This window comes from Trichosurus vulpecula, chromosome 1 (assembly GCF_011100635.1).
Source record: "Trichosurus vulpecula isolate mTriVul1 chromosome 1, mTriVul1.pri, whole genome shotgun sequence".
In the NCBI taxonomy this organism is placed as follows: domain Eukaryota; kingdom Metazoa; phylum Chordata; class Mammalia; order Diprotodontia; family Phalangeridae; genus Trichosurus; species Trichosurus vulpecula.
The window spans coordinates 134,714,647-134,729,820 of NC_050573.1; the positions used below are offsets into that span (position 1 = coordinate 134,714,647).

General features: G+C 37.9%; 1 protein-coding gene across 1 annotated transcript in view; it reads left to right on the top strand.

The window, feature by feature from the left end:
- The window catches only part of NUDCD1 (NudC domain containing 1), a 110,518-nt gene that overhangs the window by 75,206 nt on the left and 20,138 nt on the right, over positions 1-15,174 (top strand). The window contains exon 8 of the mRNA XM_036741757.1: positions 10,994-11,119. Coding sequence (XP_036597652.1) covers positions 10,994-11,119 — 126 coding nt within the window. The remainder of the gene's footprint in view (positions 1-10,993; positions 11,120-15,174) is intronic.

The following is a 15,174-nucleotide window of genomic DNA, read 5'->3' on the forward strand; positions in this document are numbered from 1 at the left end:
ACTTGGACAGTACCAGTGCCATGCCAGGAAACTGAATTGCTTCCATTTGAATTGTCTTAGGAAAGTTCTGAAGATCACCTGGCAGGATAAGGTATTGGACATGAAGGTCCTTTCTCTAGCTAAACTGCCAAGCACTCACACTCTACTACAGAGAGTGCAACTCCAATGGGATGGTCATGTTGTTCTAATGCCAAACATATGTAAAAGACTATTTTATGGAGAGCTCACCCAAGGAAGGTGCTCACAGGGTGGTCAGAAGAAGCAGTATGAGGATACTCTTAAGGTCTGAAGACCTTTGGAATTGATTGTGTGACACGGGAGATGCTGGCAAAGGACTGCCCAGCATGTTGTGCCCACATCAAAGAAGATACTGTGCTCTGTGAGTGAAGCAGACTTGTAGTAGCTCAAAAGAAATGTGAGATGTGCAGATTTAGAGACATCTCCACCCAGTGTTACATGGACTATTTTTATCCAGCCTGTGGTAGAGCATTCTAAGTTTGTATTAGTCTGGTCAGCCACAGTTGGGCACACTGTACCTTTACTCCAACACAGTGATGTTGTTTTGATCCTCTCCAGAATGAAGGACAACAGCCAAACAACTTTTGGTGACCTGTAACACTACATTACTCTGCTTCTACCAATTCTTTGAAAAATCTGCAGTGATTGATGTTTGGGCTCCATAAGGGTGACCTCTCCATAATTTCTCATGACTAATATTATTGTTGGTATTTATTGTTATCATTGATAAACTTTGTTTTCATTTCTTTCCTCCAGTATTACCATTGTTGAGATTAGAAGGAAAGGGTAGTTTGGAAACCTGACAGACTTGGAATAAACAATGTGTGTAGTGGGGGAATAAAGGTGTTGGGAAAAGGAAAATTTTTTACCGGTGGTATTAGCAATCTAATCTTCTGCTGAAGGGAATACTTTGAAACCTCATTTGAAGTAATTGAAAAAGAATTTGCCAAATAATTGAAGCATAATGTACTATAAGAGAGAAGAAGAGCAAATTATTAACCTCACCCTTCTCTTGTAGCTCTTTGTAGGTATTGTAATACTTTACTCCCTGTTATAAATTTTAGGGATATCATTTAAATAGACTTAAAAGAATTACCCTGTATTAAATGTTGTACTATGTAAAAATCAGTCATTACAATAAAAATTAGTTTAAATTATGTAGAGAAAGAAAGAGATTCCATATTTGAAAAGTAATTAGATTTAAATTACATTTTACTTTCTTAGCACATGATCTTATTTTATGAGAAACAAAGTACCAAACTCCAAAAGATTTGAATAGATTTTTTATTTTATTAGAAGAGAAAGCCGAAGACATGCATGTCAGGTACCCTTTATACAAAGTACAAACAAGCCCAATAGAGCAGATAAAGCCTTGAATGTTTATGGGTTACAGCAAAAATGGGAGGTGTCATCAGAGGAGAAGGGGCAGGAATAGGAGGAGGGACAGCCCTCTCCAGGAATTGCTGGACCATGGAGGCAGGAAATCCTTGCCTACCTGAAAACTCCCACTTGTACAGTTTATCAGTCTAGTGCAGACTGTCTGGAGCCTGCCTTATAGATGACTCTACTTCATGTGCACTAAGAGTTCAGTTAGAGTTGAGAGTTGCAAAAGATCACCATTATATCAGCTCGGAGGACTTCATCATTGGCTTGTTCTGAGCCTCCTGTATGCCCTGGGTTCAGTACCTCTGGAAATAGAGCAACTCAAGAAAACAAGTGAAGTTAGCTTTAGGTTCATATTCACAAGTGTTACAACCATTGTGCTCTCAAAAACTTAGATAAGGTGGAATCAGAACCAACAGAGTAAAGGCAGGTAATTGCCCTACCTCTCCCAGATTCCCTTCTGAACAACATTAAAATAACAACTTAGAACAGGTTCTGGAGTGACAGAACCAACAAAAAGATGGAGTCAAACAACTGTGGAACCCAAGAAAACTTAAAAGTTTGGCAGAAAAGGTTTGCCTCACTGGGTAGGTAGTGGAGTGCAGTCCAGAGTAGGTTGCCCCACAGCAAGCCAGCAGCAGGCCTGGGGGATTAGTGAATCAGCAGCAGTGGCTTCTGAAACTCTTAGCCCACAAGTGGTAAAGGGGTCTGCAACTGGTCAAAAGAAATTACAGAGATGCTTTACTGGTACTGGGTGCAGGACTCTGTTCTTGGTCATGGTCTGAGGGCGAGGATGAGGACTCAGCAGGAGACAGGGACCCTGGTCACAGTTCCAGGGTAGAAAACAGTGCTTGTGTCTCACAGACAGGATCTCAGGCCAGGAGAGCATTGGCCATACTTCTGCCTAGATCATACTAGACCCCAAGAAATGGCTCTGAACACAGCAGGGATGCACTGGGGGGAGGGGGAAGGGAGAGGTAGAATGGGTTAAATTATCACATGTAAAAAAAGGCCTGAAGGATTGGCAACTCTTGAACCTTACTCTCATTAGAATTAGCTGAAAAGAGGAATAACATACACACCCAGTTGGGTATAGAAATCTATCTTACCCTGCAGGAAAGTAGGAGGAGAAGGAGATAAGAGAAGGAAGGGGGACTGATGGAAGGGAGGATGAATTGAGGGAGGTGGTTGGAATCAAAACAGTTTTGAGGAGGGACAGAGTAGGAGATAAAAGAATTTAAATGGAGGAAAAACAGGGTAGCAGGAAATAAACAGTAATCATAACTGTGAATGGGATGAACTCATCCATAAAATGAAAGTGGATAGCAGGGTGGATTAAAAACCAGAATCCTACAACGTGTTGTTTACATGAAACACCCTTGAAGCTTAGAGACATACATGGAGTAAAGGACTTGAGGAGAATCTATTTAGCTGGAGGAAAAAATAAAGCAGGTGTAGCAATCATGATCTCAGACAAAGCAAAAGCAAAAATAAATCTAATTAAAAGAGATAGTAGGGAAACTACATTTTGCTAAAAGGTACCATAGACAATGAAATAATTTTCATTGATAATGGAAATCTTCCCAGGAGACTAATACAATCAATACTATTAGTTTTGTATACAAAAACTTTTTTCTGATTGCATAACCACATATAAGCATAAGAGTTAAGTGGCTTTATAAGCAATATGTATACAAATTGCACAAAATTCACTTTTTTATCAGCTGGTAATTTGGAGTAGAGAGTAATCTTCATAATACTCTGGCAAAGTCAATGAATGGTTTTCTTTAGAAATTGCTGTTAGTTTTGTAAACTTTTGTGTCTATTGACATGCAAGTTTTCTAGACTTCCAGTTTTAGAAGAACTGAATCTGGAGGATTAAGTACTTTTATTTCCCATTATTATAGGTACTTCTGCAACCTGTGGTACTTTTCAGCTAGACTGCAGCAAAATCCATTAGGAATTACTTTCCTATCCCATGAATTCACTTAAATAATGAGTCAGATCAGATACTCCTCAGTAGAATTCTAGTACATTAAAGTTTAATAAACATTTATCTACATGTGCGTTTTTCAACTATGGATGACTGAATCTATAGTTAAAGCCCTTTTTAAAGTCAGTAATTTTTATGTCATAATATTTTTTAAGTTCATCAATAATATTGTAATTTTCTTTCCACATTTTCCCCTTACTTTCCAAATTAAAATTTAAATCACTTTGTAATAAAAACTGCTCTGTAATTCCTTTGGTGATTGAGCAATTTTTAGATTTTTTTCTGATTCTCCAATTGTGATAGATTAGGTGACTCTTAGCTTGGTTTTGTTTGTTTTTCTTCCTCACCATCAGCATTTCCATCCAAGTGAAGCAAGAAGAGGAAGTGAAACATATTTTTATTGAGTGGGGTAAAAAATAGAGTGGACAGGGAGCAGCATTGAGATTGTATGGCCTAGGGGAGATGGGGCTGAACTTAGAGCCAGGAAGATAAGTTTTTAACTCCCTCTTCTTACATTACTGGATGTGTAACCCTGGGCAAGTCATTTAACCTCTTGGTGCTCTGGGAAAGTCTCTAATACCACAAGTTATAAAGATGATGCTGGCCTGAATTGGGAGAGGAAGTTTCCTGATCTAAGACTACCCTATACCAATGAGACAGCAGATTTGGTTTCTGTACCCCATGTTAAACATCAGGTTGTTAATTTAAAATGAGATTTGGTGATTTCAGTGTTTGTGACTGTACCAACTTTGTAGAGACCACCTACATTATTATGAAAATTATTTCATATTGAGTTTTGAGGTTATTTATCATTCTGAAAGCATTCTCTTAAACATCAAACCTTTGTTGTCTTTTATATTCTGTTTGCCTGCTTTCCTTTCACAAGAAATAATTTTAATTTAAACTTAATTTGAAAAAAAATTCTCTAAAAAGGAGTAAGGCTTTCCTTTTAAATACTTTCATTCTATGATGCCCAGAAGGCAATAAAACCATACATACTCTTTGACCTAGCAATCCCACTACTAGATCTGTATCCCCAAAGAGATCAAAGATAAAAGGACCTATTTGTGCAAAAAATATTTATAGGAGCTCTTTTTGTGGTGACAAAGAATTGGAAATTGAGAGGATGTCCATCAAGTTGGGGGGGGGGGGGGGATGGCTGAACAATTGTACTATATGATTGTAATGGAATACTATTGTGCTCTAAGAAATGATGAGGAGGAGGATTTCAGAAAAATTTGGGAAGCATTATATGAATTGATGTAAAATGAAGTGAGTAGAACCAGGAGATCATTGTACAGAAACAGCAGTGTTATAACAATGATCAACTATGAAAGAGTTAGGTACTCTCATCAATATAATGACATCCATGATATCAATATAAAGATAGTTCCAAAGGACTCATGATGAAAAATGCTTTCTACCTCCAGAGAACTGATGAACTCTGAGTACAAATTGAAGCATAATTTTTTCACATTATTTTTCTAGAGTTTTTTTTTTTTTTTTTGCTGGCAGCATGGCTGATATGAAACTATGTTTTGCTATACTTCACATATATAATTGATATCATATTGCTTGCCTTATTGAGTGGGAGGAGGAGGCAGGAGGACAGAGGAAATTTGGAACTCAAAATTTAAAAAGAATGTTAAAAATATTTTTTAGAAAAAAAAATTAAAAGCTTTTGTTTTAAATTGTTAATGATTTTTAGATAGGTACTTGGTAAGCTCCTTTTAAAAATGGTGATGTCAAACATAATCATACAGTTTAAGTTGGAAAAAGTGCCTTAGAGCTCATCTTCTCCAACCCTTTCATTTTAGAGATGAACAAACTAAAGCTCAGAATAGTTAAGGATTGAGTTAAAAGCAAAGATACTTAAGGCATATAATCTTAAATAATTTACCCCAAATCACGCACATACTTAATGACAGCCATTTCTAGAAATTAGTTCCTCAACTCCTACTCCTGGTATTTTTTCTACTGCAGTTCACTATCTCTACCAATAGATACTTTTAATTTAGAATTGAGATCCAGTTTTTAGCTCTAGCTTTTCATCTTCTAAAGTCACATTGTCTTCACAAGTTAAACAACTTAATTTTTTTGAAGTACAAATTATTTACTATAAATAGTACAAATTAAATACAAATACTACTCCCCCCCGTGTTTCACTTGCTCTTCAAATATGTATATAATATCCATAAACATTTTTCCCAAATTGTGAAATAGAAACTTGTATACTTTATATCACTAAAATAGGAATATTATAGTTAGCTGGCGGATCTGTAAAACATTTTTCCAAAAATTTTAAGGGGTTGCTTCAATACTTAAGGAAGCCTTTCATGGAAAGGCAAAAAGGAGTGATCAGTTAATCGAGTATTTTTTAAGTGTCTACCTTGTGTCCTTAGGGGCAGTTAGGTGATGAAGTGGATAGAGTGCTGGCCCTAGAGTCAGGAAAACTCATTTTCCTGCATGAAACTCTGGCCTCAGAAATTTAATAGCTGTGTGACCCTGGGCAAGTCATTTAACCCTGTCTGCCTCAGTCTCCTTGCCTGTAAAATGAGCTGGAAAGGAAATGGCAAACCACTCCAATATGTATGCCAAGAAAACCCCAAATGGGGTCACAAAGAGTTGAACACAACTGAAGAACACAATAAACCATGTGCTAAGTCCTGGGAAGACAAATACAGTGAATAAAACAATCCCTTCTCACAAGGAACTTACATTCTATTAGAAACAAGGACACAAGTGTATATATGAGGAATAAATAGAGAAATTAAATTCAAAGTAGCTAATAAGACTTTTTGAGTGGAAAGATACTAACACTTGAGAGGATCAAGAAAGGCTTCCTGTAGAAAGTGGTCCATAAGCTACATATGTCATCTTTGTGAAGAACAGAGGGAACTTTTTTGGATCACAAAGCAGAGGAGGAAGAGTACTCCACAATAAGATTAGAAAAATAGGAAGTAGAAGAGTTCTTTTGATCCTAGAGGTCACAGGGGCCTTAAAAGAATGACACAGCCAGATCTTTACTTAAGAAAAATCATTTGGTAGCAGTTTGGAGGAGGGAGAAACTTGAGTCAGGGAGATTAATTAGGAGTCTGGTGCAATAATCTAGGCAAGAGATAATTTGGGCTTGAATTGAGGTGGTAGCTATGTAAAGAGAGGAGTCACATGTGAGCAATAGTATGCAGATAACTGATAAGATATGTGGGAGAAAGTAAATTGAAGAGTGCAAGATAATGCCAAGGCCACAAACCTAAGAGACTGGGAGAATAATGGTGCCTTCAACAGATGTCTCTGGAACATCCAATTTGAGATGTACAACTGTTGGTGACGTGGTTTTGAATCTGAGGGGAGAGTGGGACCGAATTTAGTTCTAGGACTCATTAATATAGAGTGATTGTTAAAACCATGGGAATGACTGAAGACATTATTAGAAGATATTAGACTGAAAAGATTAAGAGACCTAGGTCAGAGCTTTAGTAAATATATGCAGTTGGGGAGCATCATCTGGATAATGAACAAGCAAAGGAGATTTAGAAGGACTGGTTAGACCTATATTTAAGAGAACCAGGTGAGAATAATATACCAAGCCCAGAGAGATGAGAGACTACCTAGAAGAATACAGTTCGTAGAGAAGTACGAAGAAGAGAAAATACCAGTAATCCAGTACAGCAGATGTCAAAAGATTGAACTGAAAAAAGATCATCAGATTTGGCAATTGAGAGACTTTGGAGAAAATGATACATCCAGTTAAATAATGAAATCATTCACCACCAAGGGACTGAGGAATAACAGGGAGGAGAGGAAGCACAGGCTCTGAGTGCAAATAGCTTTTTCTAGCAGTTTGGTTGGCAAAGGGAAGAAAGCTCTGGAACAATAGCTTGAGGCAGTGATCTGGTCTGGTGAGGATTTTGTGAGGAAGTCAAGATGGTGGAGTGAGAGTCATTGTATTTGCTTACCTCTCTCAAAACACACCTTCTCTACAATAACCCAGGAGATTTGTTAGACTGAACTTTGTTCAGGAAAGCCAAGAAAAGTCACAGTGAGTCATTTTTGTAGCCCAGGGCAGCTTAGGAAGATAGAGAAGTTTGTGGACTGTGGGGGCCAAGCAGGAGCAAAGCACGGTAGCAGTGATAGTACTGAGAAGATCTCCAAAGATGGAAAGGGAACTGAAGTAGAGCACCTGGGCAGGAAGCACCAAAACAGAAAGAGATTCCTGGGTACCCCAGAATTAGCCCTCAGAGCAGGAATAGGTGATATCTGGCACTCACCTGTTAACCACTTTTGGTCACATATCCACAGGGCTCTCTCTGCCTGTGTTGTTCAGTCGTTTCAGTTGTGTTCAACTCTTTTTGACCCCATTTGGGGTTTGCTTGTCAGTGATAGTAGAGAGGTTTGCCATATCCTTCTCTTGCTTGTTTTACAGATGAGGAAAGTGAGGCATCCCAGGGCCAAATGACCACAGATTCACACAGCTAATAAATGTCTGAGGCCAGATTTGAGTTCAGGAACATGAGTCTTCCTGATGCTAGACCCATCACGCTATCCACTGCGTCACCTAGCAGCATATTGAGCACACAACAAATTCCAGAAACAGCTGTGTAGCTCTGAGTACAGAAGCAGAACAGTGATTGAATTTTCTAACCTTTAGCCCAGCACATAATCTTGCAGTGAAAAAAAAAAACAGGGCAGAAAACTTAGCCAAGGGGGAGTCAAGCAGTTCAGGTGCCCTGAACCAGAGAGCTAATAGTGACTGAGGTCAGTAATAATCTATTGAAACTTCACTAAGCACAAGACAATAGACCCAAACCTGGGTCATGAACTAGCCAAGCACAGACCAGGAGGATTGTGAACAGACCTCTCCCCCAACAGGATATAGCAATAGTCTAAGCATGAGGTGACAAGGACCCTCATCACATGAGAAACTGAGGCAAACAGGGTTAAGTGACTTGCCCAGGGTGCCTTATTATGTTACATCACAGTAATATTCCATTCCATTCATGTACCACGGTGTAGTCATTTCCTAAGCAGGGAACATCTATTTTGTTTCTGGTTTTTTGTTATCACAAAAGGTGCTACTGTGAATGTTTGCAACCCCCTTATTTTAAAGCAATTTTCAGGACTGTTGTGTAAAAAAAAAAAAAATCCCTTCAGATTATAGAATTACTGAATTAGAAGTTTGAAGAGACCTCATAGGCCTTTTAGTAAAACTGGTGCCTGATAAATAATTCTTTCTACAACATCCTGAAGTGTTCATCTTTTCTTGAAGACTTCTAGTTGTGACTGGCTGGATGAAGATTGGTAGGTGCCTCATTGATTCCTTCTCCTGGGCTAACCTCTTTCACTTTTGTATAACTCCAGTTGTTAGAAATGTTTTCTTTTCATCAGTTCCAAATTTGCACTTTTGTATCTTCCTTCCCTTTTTCTTTGTTCTGCCATCTTGGACAATACAACAGTATAGTCCTTCTTTGACCTCTCAGCCCTTCAAATATTTGAATATACTTACCGTGTTCCACCAAAATATTCTCATCTCCAAGCTAAATAGCCTAACTTCCTTGAACTCATTTTGTGTCGTACGACTTCGAGGGCCTTCACCATCATGGTTGCCAGCTTTATTAATGTCCTTTCTAGAAACTTATTTCCAAGAATTTGACAGAAATACTCCAGATATTGCCTGGCCTAGGCAGAGTGCAAAACAACTATCACTTCTTTATTCCTAGAAGTTTGCATATAGTAGGTGCTTAATAAATGTTTATTGACTATGTTTTTCTCAACATACTCTAAGATTAGCTTTCTTGACTACTATATTACACATTGAATTTTTTTTTAGTAAGAAGATTCATATTTTTTATTATGAAACTTTACTTTTAATTTATGGAATAAAACATTATTTCCATAATATAGTACAATAAAAAAGATTGCATGTGAAACTGCAGGTCTGTTATACAAAACTTGCTGTTCCTTTCAAATATATAACAAAATTATCATATAAATTTCCTTTTTTTTCTTCCTCCTCTCCCCCCAGATGGCCACCATTAGGCAGATACAGATATATATCAAATTATTCTTTGCACACCTATTATCAGTTCTTTTTCTGGATACAAATAATGTATTTCCTCATACGTCCTTTATAGTTCATTTGGGTGTTTATAATAGTTGAAATAATTTATTCAAAGTCTTTCTTGAAACAATAGTGCTGTTACTATATACAGCGTTCCCTTGATTCTGCTTATTTCACTCTTCATTATTTTGTGCAAGTCTTTCCATTTTTTCCAAAATCATTGAGCTCATCGTTTTTTAGAGCACAGTAGTACTCCATCAGGATCACATACCACAACTTGTTCAGCCATTCCCCAGTTGATGGTCATCACTGCACTTTCCAGTTCTTTGCCGCCACAGAGAGCTGCTATAAATATTTTAGAACATGTAGACTCTTTTCCTTTTCCCCTAATTGTCTTCAGAAATAGACCAAGTAGCAGTATTGCTGGGTCAAAGAGTATATAAGTAGTTTAATAACTCTTTGGGCATAATTCCAGGTTGCTCTGAACGTGATTGGATCAGTTCACAGTTCCACCAACAATGAATTTGTGTGTCCCAATTTTTCCACAACCCCTCCAACATTTGTCACTTTTCCTCTTCTGTCATTTTAGCCAATCTTGGTAGTACACTATTGACTCTTGTAGAGTTACATTCCACAAAAATAGTGAGATCTTTTTCTGATGACCTCCTGTCCAGTCAAACCTTCCATGTCTTCTACTTATTAAGTTGTTGTTTTGGAACCCAGGGTTAACTTTGCGTTTTAAGACTTGACATTTACCCCCTGTCCAATTTCATCTTTGGGCATCTTGGGCAGCTAGGTGGTACAGTGGATAGAGCACCAAGCCTGGAGTCAGGAAGACCTGACTTCAAATTTGTCCCCAAACACTTACTAGCTCTGTGACCCTAGGCAAATCATTTAACCGTGTTTGCCTCAGTTTCCTCATCTATTAAATGAACTGGAGAAGGAAATGGCAAACCACTTTAGTATCTTTGCCAAGAAAACCCTAAATGGGGGTCATGAAGAGTTGAACATGACTGAAACAACTGAACAACAACAACTTTCATCCAATTTGATTCCACCCAATATTCTATCCTAGGGATGGGAAACCTGCTGCCTTGGGGCCATAGATAGCCCTCCAAGTCCTCAAGTGTGGCCCTTTGACTGAATCCAAACTTCACAGAACAAATCCCTTTAATAAAAGGGTTTATTTTGTAAAACTTGGACTCAGTCAAAAGGCTGCACCCAAGTATCTAGAAGGCCACATGTGGCCTCATGGCTACAGGTTCCCCACCTGTGTTCTAAGCTGTCAAGATCATGAATCCTTTCTGTTGTGCAGTATTTTGTTTATGTGTATCTTCATGTTGGTTATAATTAAATAACTAATAAAATTGCAGTCTTTATAATAGTCAAATAATGATCACATAGCAGAAATCCTATTTTAGCACAGCTGCATATTGAAATTAATATTTAATCAATGAATATTGTTATGCTATACATTTTATAATGTGACAGTATTGTTTAAGTGTCTAATGTTGGTTATGATTATTTTCTGGTTTAAGAATCCAGATCCAGACAAGGAAAAACCACCATGTAATGCTCAAGAATTAGAAGAGTGTGATATTTTCTTTGAAGAGAGCTCCAGTTTATGCAGATTTGATGGCAGTACTTTGAAGACCACTCATGTGGTAAGTGATTTGTGTTTATTTGTGTTTCCAGAAAATAAAACTGGTCAAGCATGAAAAAGTTATATAGCCAGGTGATTAATTAGAACTAGGGAGCTAAAGATTCAGCACTTTACTGATTACTAGATTATCATGTCATTTTAGAACAGTGACCCAAGGAGGAGAAAAAGAGGAGACTTGCATGAAATGACTAATGATTAAGTATTTAAAAATAAAGGCATAGAAAAAGTTTAATATTTTATTTCATTGATATTTAAACCTTTTTTAATCCACATGTACAATTATATAGACTCTAGCCTAATGGTAATATCTGATTTATGCCCTGGTAGATTGCTAAAATCACATTTCTTTAAAAGGGGAGGAAAAAAACACAAGTATGTGCTGAAAAATAATTACCATCTAAAAACCACCTCATTGTTTGAGAGAAACCTGTTTTTCTCCCCTAAAAGTAAATATATATGATTCAGTCACACAACACACTAAAATAAGACATTATAACATATTAAGAGGTACCCAGTGTCAACAGGCAATCACAGTGTCATGAAACATATGTGAAAATCAGGCAAGAGAAATGAACATAGATGTAGAATCCAAAGAGTTCTGAGTCCTCACAGAATTTTGAATATTTATCACTGTACAACAAAAGGAGGAGGAAAAAACAGGAAAGGGCGTGGCATGAGAGGGAAAAGGTGCAGTAACCCCTCCCAAAGGGAAGGAGCAAGGCAATGGCAAAAGCAGCATTCTGTTCCCTTGGGAACCACTATACTGTGAAGATAGGAGGGTCTGCTTATCTGTAGAGGACCCCATTTGCACAAGCATTTTTCCCAGCCTATCACAGACTGGCTGGTGCCTGTCTGACCTCCCAAGAACACACAGGGAGTCTAACTTGGGGTACTAACAACTTGTGTGTCAGCTCAGGGGGAGCTTTGTCCTTGACACATTCAGAGCCTCCTGCATGCTTTGGGTCCAGTGCTTCTGGAAAATATGGCAACTCAAGACAAGTTCAGGGGACCCCTTAACACCAGAAAATCAAGGACATTTAGAATTGTAAAGAACAACTGGAAATCAGGTTTGAAAATATGAAAGATAAAATTTTTACAATTCAAAACATAAAATTTATATTAAAATATATGTTAATTTGATGCTCCAAATTTTAAAATAAAGTAAATGTTTTGGTAAAACTTCATCAGATATGCAACAACTGCCAGTTTATTTTTGTACTTCATTTATATTGAGGCCTTATTATTCACCAGAAAATTGCAGTTTTAATAGCAAATAAATTGTTAAGAGTTTGGGGGTTTCTAAACTCTAGCACATTTTGATCAAACTTATATCTGGTGGCATGACCAAGTGATATTTGATAAAAAAAAAATAGCTTGGTTTTCTAGGCACCTTTTGACTTGCCTTATTTTAACAATGCTTTATTTTAGTGTATTGGTATGATTGTCACTCTAGCAATCTAGCTATCAACTAATCAATAAACATTTATTAAAAGCACCTATTATGTGCTAGGCATTGTTGGTGTTGGAGATACAAAGGCAAAAATAAAATATTCCTTACATTCTAAGAGCTTCCATTTTTTTTTATTTAAATTTATTTTTAGTTTACCACTTACGGTTCTACATAATTTTGAGTTCCAGATTTTCTCCCCTCCCTCTCCCTTCCCTCCCCAAGACGGCATGGAATCTCATATATCTACCATGTATAACTTCACATTGAATTAATTTATACACTAGTCAAGTTGTGGAGAAGAATTATGACCAATGGAATGAATCATGAGAAAGAAGAGACAGAACCAAAAAAAAAAAAAAAGACCCAAAAACAAAAGAGAAGAAAAAAAGGCGAGCTTGTAGTGCGCCTCAATCTGTATTCAAACTTCACAGATCTTTCTCTGGACAAAGATAGCATTCTCCATCGTGAGTCCCCTGGAGTTGTCCTTGCAACTTAGGTTGCTGAGAAGAGCGAAGTATGTCAGGGTTGGTCCTCACGGAATCCATATATCTGTGGTTGTGTACAGTGTTCTCCTGGCTCTGCTCCGCTCACTCAGCATTATGTCGTGTAGGTTTTTCCAGGTTGTTACGAAGTCCGTATCATCCCCATTTCTTGTGGCACAATAGTATTCCATTACCTTCATATACCACAGCTTGTTCAGCCATTCCCCAATTGATGGGCACCCCTTTGATTTCCAATTCTTGGCTACCACAAAAAGAGCCGCTATAAATATCCTTGTACATATGGGTCCTTTTCCCGCTTGTGTGATTTCTTTGGGATACAACCCTAGAAGTGGTATTGCTGGGTCAAAGGGTATGAACATTTCTATAGCCCTTTGGGCATAGTTCCCAACTGCTCTCCAAAATGGCTGGATCAGCTCACAACTCCACCAGCAATGCAACAATGTTCCAATTTCCCCACATCCTCTCCAGCATTTATCATTATCCTGTTTTGTCATTTTAGCCAATCTGACAGGAGAGATAGCTTCCATTTTTTTGTGGGAAAAAGATGCATACACAGATTAACAAATTGAAAATATATGTGTAGAAAACAAATACAACCTATATATTTTTTTGACTGAGCAGCAGTAGCAGTGGGAAAGATGAAAAAAGGCCTCATGTAGGAGGTTGGCACTTTAGCCTAAGGCATGAAGGTGGAAAGAGAAAGCATACTAGGCATGAGACACAGATTGTGTAAAGGCACAGAGGTAGGTTATATGATGTCATGTATGAGAAAAGCAAGGAGGCTTATTGGCCTGGAAAAGAGTTCATGAGGAAGAATGAGGTGTAATTATAAAGGTAGGCTAGAGTTAAATTGTGAAAGACTTCATCCACTAAACATAGGAGTTTATATTTTAAATTACATTCCACAAAAAGGCATGAGTTTCTTAAAGTTACATAGTCATACCTGTGCTTTAGACATATCGTGGATGATGACTTAGAGAAGGAAGAGGCTGGAGGCAAGGAGCCCAGTTAGGATACTGTGACAAGGAGAGAGGTGATGACAGTCTGAAGTATTGAGATGGGCTTGTTAGTGGAGATAGGTGAAGGGATGGGAGAGATGTTGTGGAGATAGGACTGTAACAACAATGTTGCTAGCAGTTGCTGTGGCAGAGTAAGACCAGTAACACCAGCACGCAGGAGGGCTGCTAGCACAGGTTCTTTGATCTACTTTTCTCAGGAAGGCAACTTTAAGGGGTTTTTACAATCTCACTTTAATTAAACATACATGTCATTCACTTAGTTCAGGGGGAAAAGTCAGCACCCTGAACTTCAGAGCAAATACAAACACAAATTACAAACAGAGAAAATATAAACAGATCAACAGATAGGCTTTTGTTGCATGCGTATATGCACATGTAGCAATATATATGCATAATTACCAGAGAGAGAGGCAACAACATCTGGGTTTTTCAAAGTGGGGGATGGGGTTGCTTCTTAATGGCTACCCAGAGTCTCATCTGGTCAAATCAAAGACACTCATCCAGTGAGTGAGAGCCGCAAAACAAAAGGCCAAGCTCAGATCATATATACCCTTTTCAGGGCCTTGGGGCTTCATACCTAATTAGCAAAAGGGTCTGCAGCCTGGGGCTTTCTTGTTTCTTAAGCAGGTTATCAAAGACTCTTGATTGAAACAAAGATAAGACTCATCAAAGGCACTTGATTACCTCAGTGCTGAGAAACACTCAAACAAAAAACAGCAAAAAGTCCCACTTTACCTGCCTGATTCAAACAAAGGCAAGACTCATTAAAGGCACTTGATTACCTCAGTGCTGAGAAACACTCAAACAAAAAACAACACAAAGTCCCACTTTACCTGCCTGATTCAAACAAAGGCAAGACTCATTAAAGGCACTTCATTGCTTTAGCATTCCAAACGAGAAAACAAACAAAAAAAAATCGCACCCTGATTACCATTACAGACAGATAGGACTTGGCAACTGGTTGGCTTTCAGAATCAGGGTGAGTGGAAAGATAAAGATGACTTGGAGATTGCAAACTCTTAGATGACTGAATAAATGGTGTTGCCCATTAATAGAAAATTAGAATAAGGGAAGGTTGGGGAGG